The 16,857-nt window shown below is 40.0% G+C and overlaps 1 protein-coding gene across 2 annotated transcripts in view; it reads right to left on the reverse strand.

Annotated features, from left to right (window-relative positions):
• Nucleotides 1-16,857, reverse strand: part of slc28a1 (solute carrier family 28 member 1) — a 188,044-nt gene that overhangs the window by 15,757 nt on the left and 155,430 nt on the right. For both annotated transcript variants that reach the window (XM_039773404.1, XM_039773405.1), the window contains 2 exons: nt 6,022-6,120; nt 4,109-4,220 (listed from right to left, as the gene is read on the reverse strand). In XM_039773404.1, the coding sequence (XP_039629338.1) occupies nt 4,109-4,220; nt 6,022-6,120 (211 nt within the window). The remainder of the gene's footprint in view (nt 1-4,108; nt 4,221-6,021; nt 6,121-16,857) is intronic.

Consider the following 16,857-nt stretch of genomic DNA (forward strand, 5'->3'; position numbering starts at 1 on the left):
GGAGGAAACCCACGCAGACACGGGGAGAACATGCAAACTCCACGCAGGGAGGACCCAGGAAGCGAACCTGGATCTCCTAACTGCGAGGCAGCAGCGCTACCACTGCGCCACCGTGCCGCCCCAAAAGCATTCTGCACCTTGAATTCTACGAGAAAAAACACCGTTACGACACCTGAGGAGATGTCACATTCCAGCCGTCCTTCTCTGATGACTTCATTTCCCTCCACTGTCCTCATCCCTGGTCTATACTGATGACGTCACTTCCGTTGCCATCCATTCACGTCACTTAAGAACAAAAAGTTCCCAATCTTCCCATTTCTTCACATTTCAAGTGTGGGGAGCTGGGGCACATCATCACCGCTTGTCCTCTAACTGTGGAGCCGATGGACTGGGCAAAAAGAGAGAGGTATTGTGCATTGTCTTATCCCTCATCCGCCCCTTAAACAGGAGTAGTGTTAGTGAATGGACAAAGGGTAAATAGATAGATAGATAGATAGATAGATAGATAGATAGATAGATAGATAGATAGATAGATAGATAGATAGATAGATCGATAGTGTGATATTTGGACGGCTTATAATCCCGGCCAATACCCCCAGGCCACCAGATGGAGCCCTCCCTGCAGTATGGAGGTGCCCTGAAGACCAGCAGGGAATCATGGACGATGTAGTTTTTATCCTCAGCTCTGCTGGATACCTCAGGGGCCGCAAGAGGGTGCTGCAGGGAGGACCGAAGACTCATTTGTGCCCTATGACCCGGAAGTTCGTCATAGGAAGAGCGACGGGCTTCTGGGTTGAAGAAAAGAACTTTTACCTGACCTGGAAGTGATTGAGGATCACTTGGACTGTGGATTGGGAACACTTCCGGGTCAGGGAATATAAAAGAACTGTGGGAGCTCCCAGACGGTGGGCTGAGCTGGGTGGAAGGGTGGCAACGCGTCTGGGAGCTGGAGGATTGTATTATTGTGTTTATTTGTGATTGATTATATGAGTATTGTGGTGGAGAGTGTGCTTTGTGCACTTTTGCGATTAAATAAAGTCAACATTTGGACTTTTATCTGGTGTCTGGAGTCGTGGACAGGGGTTCAAGGGAGTGAGAGCGGCCCCTATCTACCACAATAGATAGATAGATAGATAGATAGATAGATAGATAGATAGATAGATAGATAGATAGATAGATAGATAGATACTTTATTAATCCCAAGGGGAAATTCACAAAGGGTGGTGGCTAAATTAGATTCCGGGAGTAACATCACTGTTGTTACTCGCTGTTTTGTCTTACCACAAGAGATCTTAAAAATCAAAACCAGTGTGACTTGTATACATGGGGAGACCAGATAATTTAAGTCCGCCAAAGATTTTATAACTTGGGAAGGGGTACCCAAAAAGTTATTGGTTGCAGTGCTGCCCAATCTTCCCTACCCTGTTATACTGGGATGAGACTTTGATGAAATTAAATAGATATTACCACTCCTAAACCCAAGTTGGGTCTTATAATGGACAGACCTCTTGCTGAACCGGCTGCCCCCACACTGTGTTTTCTGGCAACTGAAGATGACACTGAATCTCAAGAGGCTGAGTTCACCTCTCCACCCATTGACCCGGAAAAAACCCAGGTGGAAGTCTTGGGAGTCGAGAACCAACCTCTTGAGGTCAGCACCAATCCCTTATCGGCGTTTAATGTTCAGTTTAGGTCTATACCTGCATCATTCAAAAGGGAACAGTGATTCCCAATGATTCACTAAAGTTTGCCAAAATGTAATAGTTTCCGTTGATGGGCAACCCCCACACCACAAGGAACCTACTTTGTATTACAAAATGATCTGTTGTATCGAGTAACGAAGCATGAGGACAAGGTACGGACACTGTTGCTAGTCCCACGAGCCTTCTGATTGGAGGTCTGTGAAGTAACAAATGCCCACCTCCTAGGCGGCCATTTGGGTTCCAAAAAAGCATTAGAGATGAATAAGCTTGGATTCTTCTGGTCTGGCTTGGATTCTTTTGGCGAGGAGGTCTGCCAATTTTGTTATTCCTGCCTGAAATGTCAACTTTGGTAGATTCCCCGTAGGGAATGTGCTTCTCTTATTCCTCTCCCCTTGATTGATATTCCCTTTGAGAAAATCAGTATCAATCTCATTCGACCCTTAGAGCCCTCAGCAAGAGGACATAAGTATGTATTAGTTATGGTAGATTGCGCTACTCGATTCCCAGAAGCTGTCCCTTTGCATACAGTCAATTCCAAGAATATCACACAGGAACTAGTAGGACTCTTTTCAAGAGTGGGGATCCCTAAAGAAGTCCTTATGTACCAGGTGACCTCTTTTACGTTGTACACGTTCAGGGAGGTTGTCAAGTTATGCCATATTAAGGATTTTCGGACATCTGTTTATCACCCAGAGACAGACGGTTTGGTTGAAAGATTTAACCAGATCCTCAGACAGATGCTCTGCAAAGTAGTCAGTGGGGATGGGAGGAACTGGGATCAGTTACTCCTCCTCGTACTTTTTCCTTACCGGAAGGCGCTGCAAGCCTCGACTGGTTTTTCCTTTTTTGAGTTATTATATGGACAACAACCCAAGGCATTATGGACATCCTAAAAGAAAGTTGGGAAGGAGAGGCCCTTCCCTCCATTAATATTCTAGAATATATCGCAGTTACACAATAGATTTGAAAAAATTCAACCCCTTCTAAAAGAGCACATGGAGAAGGCTCAAACAGCGCAGACACAGAATTACAACAGCAACAGCTCCCTGAGGGAGTTCCTCCCGGGGGATCACGTTATGGTACTCGTGCCCACTCCCATTGTAAATTACTGGCCCATTGATTCTTTTGGGTAAACAAAGTCAAATACTTAGTCTATCGAGTGGGCAGAGGGATTGCTAAACCACTGTTTTCCAAAGTTGAAGCCATTTTAAATTGGCTCCATCTGATAATCAAGAAGCAAGTACAGACTTTCCTTGGATTAGCGAGTTACTACCGTCAGTTTGTACCTCGTTTTTCGGAAAGAGCTGCACCCTTGACTGATCTTACAAAGAAAATGTCCCCTTTCAATGTGGTATGGGACGATAAAACAGAAATTACATTTTTTAACGTAAAAGAGGCCCTTACTTTGGCACCTTTACTAAAACCCCCTGATTTCTCTTCTCCTTTTATTCTCCAGACTGATGCTTCGGACACAGGTCTAGGTGCTGTGCTGAGCCAGAGCATCGATGGTGCCGAACACCCCGTGATGTGAGCCGGGAACTGCTTGACTGGTAGACCAGGTATGCAGCAGTAGAACGGGAAGCCCTGGTAATTAAATGGGCCATGACCCAGTTGTGGTGCTACCTTTTGGGTCGGGAATTCACCCTGATCACGAACCATGCTGCTCTCCAGTGGATGGCTGTTCATAAGGAGTCAAATCCTCAGGTCACCAGGTGGTTTTTAGATCTGCAGCCTTACAAGTTCAATGTCACTTATCACCGTGGTACTCTCCATGCTAATGCCGATGCCCTTTGTTGGGTATTCGACCTCTCAATTTGGGTCGCCCGATCCGATGGGTCTGGGATGGGAGGGGAGCCGGAGTCGTGTCACACACATGTGATTAGGGGGCAACCAAAGGGTCAGATAGAGCTCAAAAACACACTGGATGGGGGTTTAGGACAGCATATTAATGCTTTTCTCTTTTCCTCACCAGAAAAAATGAAGAACAAAAGCATTCTGCACCTTGAGTTCCACACTAAAAACACCGTCACGTTACATGAAGTGTTTTCACTTTCCTTCTGTTTTTCCCTGTTAACTCAACCCGGACTACACTGATGACGCCACCTCTGTCGCCATCTGTCCATGTCACCTCATTTATTATGCCTACTTCCTGTCCAGATCACATAAATTGCTCCGTCTATCCTTGTTTGATGATAACTGTTTTACTCAAAATTGACTGTATCAGTGCCAACTGAATATTTGGATCACCAACAGTATACGTGGACGTATCCCCAACCCTTAATCTGCCTCTCTCACATTTATTTCTTCACAGATTGGCGTAGTTGCCAAGATTTACTGTTTGCATCAAGACTGAACAGGACCTGAATATATACAGTATAAAATTATAGTAACTTGAAAACTCTTACTTTTGAAAAAGATCCTGGCAGCACATGAGAAGATCGTAAGTCTTGTTGGTGAAAGTGCTCTCGCCTAGGAACGGAACACAGTCTGGCATCCCTCTGGGAACATACAATATGCCTGAAAATGAGACAGCAGTTGAAAAATTACACCTGATTTTCTGAAACACATATTGTCATCAATATACACACTAGCATTCAAATGCTTGGAGTCGCCCAGAAAGGTTCATGATGCTGAAAAAAAATTCATTACTTTTTAGAATTAATTAAAAAAATTATATAGCCATTACTAATTTTGCAAATGGCCAATACTGCTTGAAATGACTGATTTATAATTTATTATTTACATATCACTGCAAAGCAGAAACTCTTTCATGACCTTAATGATGAGCTCTCTTAGCTCATCTTCAAATAATCATATTTAAATGGTATTTTGTTCTTAAGGGAATCTACGTAATTGTGTTAGCAAGCAAATTGTATTTCCTTTGAATGCAAGTTAATGGCATTCATAAAGTTCAGTTCTAGTTTCAGAAATGGACAAAATGAAACAGTTTTCTTGAGAAATATGTCTGTCTATTGTTGTTCCATGAAATGAAGGCTATTACATGCAACAGATTGGCAAGAAACTGACAATTTCATACAAAGGTGTGCACAACTGTTTTGAGAGATGAAAGAAAACTGGATCTATCAGGAAAAAAAAAATAAAAACATTTTTGCATAAATGATAAGAATTGTGATAACATAAGGTTTCACCAGAAGAACAAGACTCACTTCATTGAACTGAGACGGCTTTATGAACTTTGCAGTAAGGTCTTATTCTGATTGCTCACCCAGAGGCTCTTTGGACTATCTGCATTTTCAGAGCCCTGGCCTGTAACTACAATGATTGAAAGTTTTAGTTATTTATTGAATTTTTCAGGTAGTTCCTAATGTTTCCTGGATTGCTGTAGATCATTTTTACAGATTGTTCCCTTTTTATGGCAACTTTTCTTGTTCTTTTTCTCACCAATAAAAGAACACAATAAACATCTATGATTTTGGTTCCTAAGTACTTTCCATGTCATCTGTGTTTTTGGGCAGCTTAAGTGCCATCTGGCTATGAACTGCTAGTGAACATTGACACATGCCAGTGTACTGTGACATAGCAATGCTAGCACCTTGCAAAATGAAGGAAAGACAATTAACTTGCTTTATTGAACAGAATATCATTTTTAAGCTGCACTAACACAATTTCAAGGTTTCTCTCATAGTCAATTGGTACTTTAACTTAAATATTTTAAAGATGAACTAAGAGAGTTGACCATTAGAACACTGAATGGCTCCTGAAAATGGGGCTAGATGCAATTGCAATTTCGATAAATAGATAGCTTGAGCATTATTTGTTCCAGAGGGAAATTTGGAACAATAGTAATGATATGTCCATCCATCCATCCGTCCTCTTCCACTTATCCGAGATCAGGTCACGGGGGCAGCAGCTTGAGCAGAGATGCCCAGACTTCCCTCTCCATGGCCACTTCTACCAGCTCTTCCAAGGGAATCCCGAGGTGTTCCCAGGCCAGCGGAGAGACATAATCCCTCATCTGGCTCCTCTTGATGCAGAGGAGCACCCATGGGGCTTAGCCGGGCACAGCCCGAAAAGGCAATGTGGATCCCCCTTCCCATGGGCTCAACACCTGTAGGAGGGGCCAAGGAGGTTGGGTGCAGTGTGAGTCGGGTGGTGGCTAAAGACGGGGACCTTGATGGTCCGATCCTCGGCTACAGAAGCTGGCTCTTGGGACATGGCAATGATATGTCTATTTTTAAAATTGATTTAATGATACCATGATAAAAAAGTACCATTTTTTAAACCAAAAACATGCACATTTTCAAGTGATTTCAAACTTTGAAAAGTAGTTTATAAACTTTGATGATGATGAACTCACCTGCCACACAAGCATTGACCAGGGAGACACATGTGCCAGTGAAGAGAGCCCGGATAACAGTTTGGGCAATGTCACTTCTTCTTGATGGTGCTATTGAAGCTGGTTAACAAAAAGAAAACACAACCCGTTAAATGAATATTTTGCGCGATGTTTCTTTTCAGCTATGTCTCTGTGGGATGATTTGGTCTACTGATGCAGACAAGTGTTCAGAATAAGACTCCAGCTTAGGGGCTGCTGGCCTCACTGCTCTTTACAAGATGAGGTATTCACGACAAGACAAGACCTTGCAGGACAGGAACTGCTCCTCCTGAGCAAGAGAAGCCAATTCAGGTGGTACTGGCGTACCATGTACTACCAATTGGAAGAAGCCACAGGAGAAGACAAAGAACATGCTGCATAGAAAACACTTTAAAGGGTAACAAGGATTTGGACTTTTATACCAACAATTTACATTTCTACATTTGAACAATTACACCTCAAATAGAATCATCAAGTAAAATACTAATTCAGCTGTTGTTATGCGTGTGTGCTTGAGGCACTGCTTAAGGATGTGATGATGGTAATTTTCTAATTTTCCCACTGAACCAGGGCTGATTCTCTCATCCAGACGTTATTCTCTCATCCTTTCTCTGCATAAAGGATAATTGACAGCCTTTCCACCAATAGCATCACTCCTGTTGTCTGACCTCCTGGACCCTCCCCTTCCTGCCTTGAACCCATATGATCTCAAACCCTGCCATGGCTGCCAGTTCTTTATTTGGACCCCCGGCTGAAAGATATTCCTTTGCCTTTGCATTTATTTTCAGTACTTGTTTTACATAGCGGGTGATAGGGGGTGACCCTAACCTTTTCCATTGTTGGTTCTCTTCTTTTACAGTGTGTGTAAATTAAAAACTTGTTAAGAGACATATGCCAAACAATAGGCAATGAAAAATATGTTTTAATATTTTATGTTGCATTGCTTGCTTATTAGTTTGAAGGAAAGGAATAGCTCATAATCTAAAATTAGAAAAATGTAATTTTATTTATAAGGAATGGTAAAAGCATTTTTAGAATTTTGATGAAAAATTGAAGAATACTGTCCTGAAGTAAACCCACTGTGCCTCTGTTTAACCTCCCTGATGTCTCATTGTGTTTGTGAACTTACTTTGTGCTTGCATATGTCTTAAAGTCAGATAGGAGTGGAGGGTCGAGTTTGACCTCAAATAATATGAAACATAAAGTTTTGAGAATATTGGTTGCATATACTATATATTTGAATTGTAACTGCTACACTTTGGGTTTTTATGAACATGCATATATTTTGTACCTAACTGTTCATTTTAAGGGTATGATTATTTTTAATAATCATGTTTATTTTTACTTTGCGCTGTGATTTTGTACTTTGCTCTTGTTCGCAGGCACTGCCATTTGGTGTGTTTGTTCAGGGCGGCACCCCCATTGTTTACAGTTCCTTGGACTAGAAGTCGACAAGGGCGTGATGTCCCAGGCAATTTCCTATCTGAGATGTGATCATTAGCATCCATGTTTTTTGCTTTTCTCAACAACTGGGACTTTCCATGCTTTTTCTTTTGGCTTTGACTACAAGTTTATGCATTATGCTTTAGCTATCAGGTTTCTTTGCTTCTCTGAATCAATTTCTTGGTATATTTTCACATGAATCTCTTGGTTCTATGAAGTTGGCAACATTTTTGGCCTGTCATTTACCATTTGGCAGAACAGTAACCTGATTTAATAGGCTGTAGAAAACAAACCGAAATATTTGAGTTATGAAATCGTGGCAAACTCAGGTTGTGTCTGCATTGTGATGAGAATCCATACTTGGCTCAGACAGTGTGCAGGATATGTGCTTGAAAAAAAGTGATTAAATCAGAGAGGCATGGTGTCCAGTGGTCCGTTAGAAAACAAACTCTCTGCCTTCAGCATCTTAACTTGGCTTGTTAAAGTCTGTAGGACAAAGTGTGCATATTGCCCATTCTGCTATGCTTTTTTGGCACAACGGGCCTGTTAAGAAAGCAGATTTAACAGGGTGAAGGGCATCCAGCTGCATAAAACCCCCCCACTTGCATTCCAAAGTAAATGCCTGCATTCCAGGTTGTACCAGGAACTGCCTGGACTTTATCTGATAGCAAAGGTGTAAATCAGAGGTGACCTGACACCACTCCACCGGCCCCTCTGCAAAAATCTGCACCGGCTCCTCTGCAAAAATCTGCACCGGCTCCTCTGCAAAAATCTGCTTTGGACACTAAACCCTGAGGTTGTGGGTTTAAATCCCACTATGACATTGTATGACCATGGGCAAGTCACTTGACCCGCCTGTGCTCCAATTGGAAAGCCAAAAGAAACGTAAGCAACTGTATCATAAATAAATCATCAGCCAAAGAAGTAAATGTAACTCTTGAGTCAGAAGGTGTGTAATGGATTCAAGCAAGAACAAAGATCTTTATTTCAAGGGATGACAACTCAGATGGACAAAAGAGCCCACCTATTAAAAGACACTAATTTTGTAATTGGAATTGACTTTAATCCAATCAGAAGAAGGGAACGTCAGCATCTTGGGCCAAAATGAGTAATGCCTTTTTCCTATGAAATGCAAAGGAACAGCAAAAGGCAAACTGAGGAGGAAGCAGCAGCACAGCACTGACAAGGATCACACAACAAGCAGAAAGAGTGCACTCCAACACATGAAGAATACTCCACTTGAAACCAGAGCAACAACAAAGCAACAAAACCACACATCAGATGTCATCCATAAAGATTTGGTATCATAAATCTATTTATCTGTGCCATGATAAAGTAGAACTCTAAATACTAGTAAACAGCCAGCCAATATGTTATATTTTTGTCTGTCTAGTGTGTCTGTCCATTCTTACATGTCTACATGTATAAGTACTGTAGTTATCATCTTTGTAAACTCCTTTCATTTATCAATAAATGGCATTATTCTGCTTCTTAAAAGGAGTGTGCCTCAGTTACCTTGATATAAGTCTAAAGACTGGAGACCTTCCTCCTACGACACAGAAAGAGGTAAGGTAAATAAACTAGGAATCTTGTCAAATTATCGGATTAATCCCACACTATTGCTGCATCCTTCTGGGTGGCCGTCTTATTGACTATTAATCAATAAAAATTATTAATTGTCAAAAATTCCTACAAGTGCCACTTCTATATTATATATTACATACAGCAAATTCCAGTTCCCATCACATTCTGCACACTTCATTGTGTTGTGTTCATTGAGTGACAAAGTGAAAACATATTTTCAGAAAAGTTTGCAAATTTATTAAAAATTGAAAACTGAAATCTCTCTTCATATAATTATTCAAACCCTTAATTCAGTACTTTGTAGATGCCCCTTTGGCTAACTCTCTACAAGCTTTACACACCTGGGGCCTCATGCATAATGCCGTGTGTAGAATTCACACTAAAACATGGCGTATGGACAAAAGTGGAAATGTACACACACACGCAAAAAATCCAGATGCATAAATATATGCGTTCGCCAACTTCCACGTTCTTCCCCTCCATAAATCCTGGTCAGGGTGAAAAGTAACGCTCATGCACGTGCCTGCTGCCCCACCAAAACTCCTCCCAGAATTACACCTCTTTGAATATGCAAATCAATATAAATAGCCCTTAAACTCAGCTTTCTGTGAAAAGGCAATTGCAAAAGCACAGGGGGAAACAGAAGAATTTCAATGAATACCAATTGGAGGCAAGGAAAAACGTACTATTTGTTGGTTTAAACAGTAGTACAAACAACAAAAGGAAGTTGATTGAGTGACACAGAGTGTTGGAGAAATTCAAAAGCTCAAGTTCACAAAGTCGCACAGTGCCCGAAATGAAAAAGAAGTTGTCAGATATCAAAGTTGCCGTAAAAAGGTGAGTCATAGCCCACCATCTGAGTGTCATCTGAAAGCTTATTAGGGTACAGAGAAAAAAAAATAGGAACACAGTGAGAAAAAAGCTCGAAATGTCAACTTTAATCTCAAAATTTCCACTTTAATCATGTAGTTTATTTTGTCATTAAAGTAGAACATCATAAACTTCATCTTTAAATCATTTAATTTACTAGTTTCTCAAATCCCATCGTAACAAAAGTAGTACGTTAAATGCTTTGTTTTGTATGTGTTCTTCTATGTGTGTGAATCATTACGTGCTTCTTAAACAGGCTTTCTCTTCCTACAACAGGACACAGAATCCATTACATTCATGATATTACAGCTCTCTGAATAATTAAAATACTGAGATGTATATGTGATATTTTCATGATGATAGGAGTTAAAGCCTGTTATTAAACATGGGAACACGGTGGCGCAGTGATAGTGATGAGCTGGTGCCCTGTCCAGAGCTTTTTCCTGCCTCCTGCAAGATGCTTGCTGTGCCGTGCGACCTTCGATTAAATAATTTATTGCAGCAGTACTGTCTCTTTCAAACATACTAACCCCCCATTCCTGTCCTTCCTTTTCTTTCTCCAAGTAACCAATTGCCACACAATCAGCTCAGTAATAGATGTTAAGCCATCTGTAAGCCTAGAACGCTGATTCTTTAGAACTTTTAAGGAACATTGAAATGTCTTCGTAGTACATGTTTAATTATTCCATCCATCTATCCTTCCAGTGTCGCGCCAGCCCCAGCAAGAATACAGCGTGAGGCAGGAACAATCCCTGAACTAGCTAGCGCTGTGCCACTGTGACTTCACATGTTTAATTATTAACAATATAGACCATTCAAATTATTTTATCTGTATAATGTAATAAACATATTTTGCTGCATTTCATATCAAATGATACTGTCATCATATGTAAATACACGCTTTATAAAGTGGCTCAGGATGCAATATTATAACTGTATCGCAAGTTTACTGTGAGGTGATTGTACTAATAAGTACAAACAGTTCTACAAGTAGCACTTGATGGACTGATTGATTGCGTTTACAGTTCTTGGGATGAAACTGTTTCTGAACTGCGATGTCCCTACAGGAAAGGCCCTGAAGCGTTTGCCGTATGAGAGCAATTCAAATAGACAGCATGGCTGAGGCAGCGTGTGCTAGATGATGTATACCGATAATTCCCTTTCCAATCAGCTGCTGTAGAGCTGTGATTCCACACTCAGATACAGTGATATAAATATTCTGAGTGGTGCAGTGAAAGTAATATGGAAAAAAATGAGGCCCCTGGAGTTGGGATATTTATCTCATTCTTCCCGGCAGATCCCTTCGATCTGTTGGATTGGATTGGAAGAATCTGTAAAGTACCATTTTTAGGTCCCTCTGCAGATGTTTTATGGGGTTTAAATCTGGGCTTTGAGTGGTCCGTTCAGGGACAGTCATACTTGTCCCGAAGCCATTCCTTTGTGGTCTTGGCTGTAGGCTTCAGGTCATGATTGTGTTGAAGGTGAACTATTACCCCAGTCTGAGGCAGTGTGCAATCTGGAGCAGGTTTTCTTCAAGGATCCCTCTGTATTTGTCTGCATTCATCCTTCCCTCAATTCTGACCAGTATATCTTTACCTTCTGATGAGAATTATGCCGTAGCATACTGTTGCCACCACCATGCATTACTGTAGGGTGTGGTTAGGCAGTTACTGTGCAGTGCCTGGTCTTTGCTAGATATAATACTTGAAATTTACTTTTTGTCTCATCAGATCAGAGAATCTTCTTCATGTGCTTTCAGAGTCCTTACTCCAAGTGGGCTATAATATGCATTTGATTGATGGAGTGCTGCTGACAGATTCTGTTATCTCAGCAGATGACTTCTGACGCTCTATTAAAGTAACCATTGTTTAGTGACCTCTCATGACCAAGGCCCTTCATGCCCAGTTACTCAGTTTGTTCAGACAGATAACTCAAGGAAGAAATCTGGTAGTTGCAATCTTATTCCATTACATGCTTATTGAGGTCAGCGGGAACACTCAAAGCTTTAGAAATGGTTTTATCCCTTTGTCTTGATCTATGCTTCACCACACGTTTATCATGGATGTCTACAAAGATTTTCTTAGACTTTGTGGTTTAGGTGGGGACAAGGGGTCAAGTCAGGAACCAAGACTCTTTGAGAAGCTGCAGTGTTATGTGCACTTTAAAGTACACGCAAGTCATTCTGAGAGAAATACGGACTGGCAGACGAACAGTCAAGAGTCAAAACTGAGAAGACAAAACTGAGTGCCAAGTGAAAGAAGAGACATAAAACAGTAGTCAGTAATAAGAAGGCAACGTCAGAATCCCAAACTGAACTGCTTTGTTTGGTAACTTGAAATTAAGCTACTGCAAACCATGAGTAGATCTTGTGCTTATCAATGGAAGAATAATTCTGTGATTCATGAGCATTTATATGCACAAGCTGACTCACACAGGCAGGTCATGTGATGTCTAGAGAGTGTTGCATAAACACAACATAATACAGCACAAAAAATATATAGAAAGATCATTGCCTAATATGGAGCAACTGAATCAACCATACATCTAGATTCTTTGCAAAAAATTAAAATGGTGCATATTTAAATAAACAATCCAAAATAAAGTAAATAGATAAAAACCATAATCATAACACCACTATTTAAGATGGTGGCACTCTATTTTCTTTGCCCAAGTTTCTGAATAATTAAAATTTTTTTTTTATAGTATTTAGTATTCGAAAACTCACTGTTAGTGAGGACTTTTCTCTACACTGGGCTATGGATGCATAGTTCTCTTTGTGATTTTCTGGTTTTGCCGTCATCTTGAAGTTATCATTTTTCTAACCTCCAAGCAAATTTTCCCTTTCTGTCGCCTACATCAATGCTGTCAGAAGAACAGTCTGTGGCACTGCACTAATTATTGCAAATTTCAGGTACAGTATTAATTGGAAAACTAATGATTTGCTGAATTATATTGCTAGAAATTAAACACAATGTCTGAACTGAATTTGTGCAGTTGGATGAGACCTGCAACACATTTTCTAAATATAATAACTGATGGCTAAATCATGTACACAAATATAACATACTGAGCATTATGAAATTTGAATATTTAATATTGCATAACTTAATACTATCAAACCTCGCAACTCCAAAGCAGGATTGTGCGGGCCAAAGCCTAGCTGAATAGGCAAAAAGGCAAAGGTAGAAACCCACCTTGGATGGAACACTTGCCTGCTGTAAGACCCACAAATGCAAAAATCTGCACAAGGAGCTAGTTTAGGGAATTTGGTCATGTCCGTTTCAGGAGTTGGACATCTGAGGCGAACTCCATTAGCAGCGGTGTTATTTAACCTTTTTTTTACCATCTTCCTGAGGTATCCTCTATTTACTGAACCCGAGGGGCTTTAATTAAAGTAAATGTTTGTATGTAAAAGCATGAAGAGCAGAAAATGAGCTCAGAAAGAAATGGAAAAGACAGGTAAAACTTCATCTAAGTCTAAACAGGTCTCAAGATCAAGTTCAAAGTATGGCCTGCCAGAGACGGACCTGGAACAGATAAGCGAAAGAACAGACCTCTGGGGCTTTGACGCTGCAGCATCGGCTCCAGCTGAGAGCGAAAGTGGAAGCTAAACTGCAAGTGAGTCGGGCCAGGAGAACTTGTGGATTTCAGAAGGTTCATTGAAACTGTGCATGGCCTTACCATCTCCACTGTCAACTACCCCCCATGAGTCAGCAGCACAAACTAAAACTGGGCTTGCTACTCTGCCCGCGGACCTTGTAGGAAACTGAAATGAACAGTCCAAGCTGAAGGTAACAATCACCACAATGATTACTGCAATAACTGCTGCTATCTGGGGCGGGGGGGCATAAATGATATAAGGAAATATATAAAGGACATAAAAAGACAAATGAGGAGCCAATTTAGCATTATTAGCTAAGTAACTGAGGAAAATGCAAATACATATGTGGTGAAGCATGTTTGAGGTGCGTGGCAGAGCAGGATTTTAGTGAATCAGAACAATGCACCTCAGGCTCAGTGGGTGTGGTTGTGTGTTGCTGCAATGCCATGCAGCTCTGGGGTGTTTGATGGGGAAATTTTCTGACTGTGCATTCACATGCATGACACGATCAGTTCAGCCATTTTCCTCATTACCATTCCATGGGTCATCATCAAGGTACAAAATAGACAGAGAAGAGGGAAGGAAAAGAAATGATCCAATAGAAAGTAGTGCAGAACGAAGGCAATAAAGTACTCAGGATAAACCAAGCGACAAAGCAGTGCAAGATATTCTCCAGCAGTAGAGTGGATCACTCTTGCTAAGTAGTTAAGAGCAGGAGCAATCAGATGACACCAACAGACGTTTCAGGAAGATGGAGTTGGACTCTGCTCATCTCAGTGGATACCGAAGAAAGATGGTCGAGTAAGTAAGTCAGTAAGGAACTGCATTCGCCAAAGTCTTTACCTCATTCATGATACTCAGAAGATGGATGTGTAGGGTAAGATGAGAGAAAAGGAGATTGAGCAGCACTGCTATGGAAATATGGACCAATCCTATGTGACTTTGTCCTTGGTTTTATTGGATTACTAGCAAAATACCCGCGCTTCGCAGTTGTGAAGTAGCGTGTTAAAGACGTAATGAAAAAGAAAAGGAAACATTTTGAAAATAACGTAACATGATTGTCAATGTAATTGTTTTGTCATTGATATGAGTGTTGTTGTCATATCTATCTATTTATATTATATATATATATATATATATATATATATATATAGCAAAATACCTGCATTGGCAGCGGAGAAGTAAAAAGAAAAGGAAACATTTTAATAATAACGTAACATGATTGACAATGTAATTGTTTTGTCATTGTCATGAGTGTTGCTATATATATATATATATATATATATATATATATATATATATACACACATCTATACACATACATATATACAGTTATATATATACATATACACACATACATATATATACATATACATATATACACATACTGTATATATACACACACACATATATACATACTGTATATACAACATATACATATCTACATATATACTGTATATACACATATATATACAAATCTACATATATATATCTACATATATATATATTAGGTGGGACTCGATTAAAAAATTAATCCAATTAATTAGAGGCTGTGTAAGAATTAATCTTGATTAATCGTATGTAATCGCACGTAAATTTGCCCCAAATCGCAAATGTTTTTTTTTAATTTAAAACGGTTTTAGTGGGCGACAGAATCAAATAATAGACATGGACATGAATATTGTAAACTGAAGCTTTTTAATTTCTGAAAAAAAGCTTTAAACTGCATTTGAATTCAAAACAGAAACAAAAATATCATCCCTGGTTAAAATTGGGCAGACTTAAAAATAAAGTGGTAGTTTAAGTACTTTAAGTACATTTTCAGAATAGTATTGTCTTTAAATAATAATAACCAAAATTTCAACATAAAGTGCAGTTTTCTTCTTAAAAAATAAGTCAGAAACATAAAAGGTAATTTGACCAGCTTACTCTTTAAACTCTGAGTAACATTAGCCAAAATTATTTTGTACATTAGGCTAAAACAGTGTGATCATTGAACATTTTGTAATTAGATGTATTTAGAATTACTAACGGTCACGGAAGTCCAATGATCCCCAGTAAGAGCCACAAAGTCCGCTTTCTGTAATGCATCTAATTTTGCTTGCTTTTCAGTGTGCACAAAACCATGCTTTTATCAAGGCTTCACTCGGGTAGTCGAAATGATCAGTCGTAGGAACGCGCTTTATTCCGACTCTAACATTTTTGTAGCTGTGATGTGTGCATCAGTGTAATGGATGTACCAGGAAATCATGCATTGACAAAAGTTCCCGCTTGCTTGGAATTGAAAGTGTGATTAAATGCGTTATTTTTTAACGCGTTATGGAGTACATGCATCGAAGCTTCTCAGCTGTGCTTGTGCTAAGAAAGGGAAAATTTTAAAAATAACGTAACATGATTCTGCGTTAACCTAATATTTTTCATACGTCCCAAACCAAGGAGATCTGAAGGTAAAATGAATCGGTAGCGCATACATAGTCAGTACACCCCTCTGGGAATCGAACCTCGAATGTCGGCGTTAGAGGCTTAAGACTCTACAATTAGCCACAGCGTGTGGCTTGTCTATGCTAAAGTATGTATTGTAGATGGGGTATATATATACATTTATATATATACCGTGTACGCAGTGGAGAAGTAGAAGTTATGAAAAGAAAAGGGAACATTTTAAAAATAACGTAACATGATTGTCAATATACAGTAATTGTTTTGTGAGTGTTATTGAATGTTGCTGTCATCAAGGATTTGATTATCATTATTTCTTTCAATCAGGCTCGTATTTGTAGGATGTGTTCAAGTTACATTCCGTGTTTGTCAATCGTTGTAAAGATAAGAGGTTTCATTCATCGATTAGTTCCTTACTGCATCAATAAACAGCTCGTCTTCCTCTTTATCTGAGATGTGACAAACTGCATGCACGTTTTTTTACACTGTCTTCCTTTAGCAGGACATTCACTTTTTCCACCGTGTGCTTTGTTTCGCAGTAGCTGCACTTATGAATATGATTGTATGTATAAGACGCTTCATATTTTTTTGCTGCCTTCTCAATTGTGTAATTCGGTTTTTGTTCAGCACTCTTTGGAACTGTTGCTTTTGTCTGTGCACTGCGCCAGTTCACGGAGCCGCTTGGTGTTCTTGCATCGAAGGTTCCCAGCTGTACTGGTGCCATCTCGTGTAATGTCAGCTAAGACCCGGCACTTAAAAGTTTCTCTCGCAGTTTCAATGAGTTTGTGCCAAACACCACCCTGACCATCTCATCTTCCTCTGCATAAGCACAGTCCTTCACCCGTGAACATTTACCGGCAGTGTTTGTATTGGATTGCCGC

The sequence above is a fragment of the Polypterus senegalus genome, chromosome 12, assembly GCF_016835505.1.
Source record: "Polypterus senegalus isolate Bchr_013 chromosome 12, ASM1683550v1, whole genome shotgun sequence".
NCBI classification, from domain to species: domain Eukaryota; kingdom Metazoa; phylum Chordata; class Cladistia; order Polypteriformes; family Polypteridae; genus Polypterus; species Polypterus senegalus.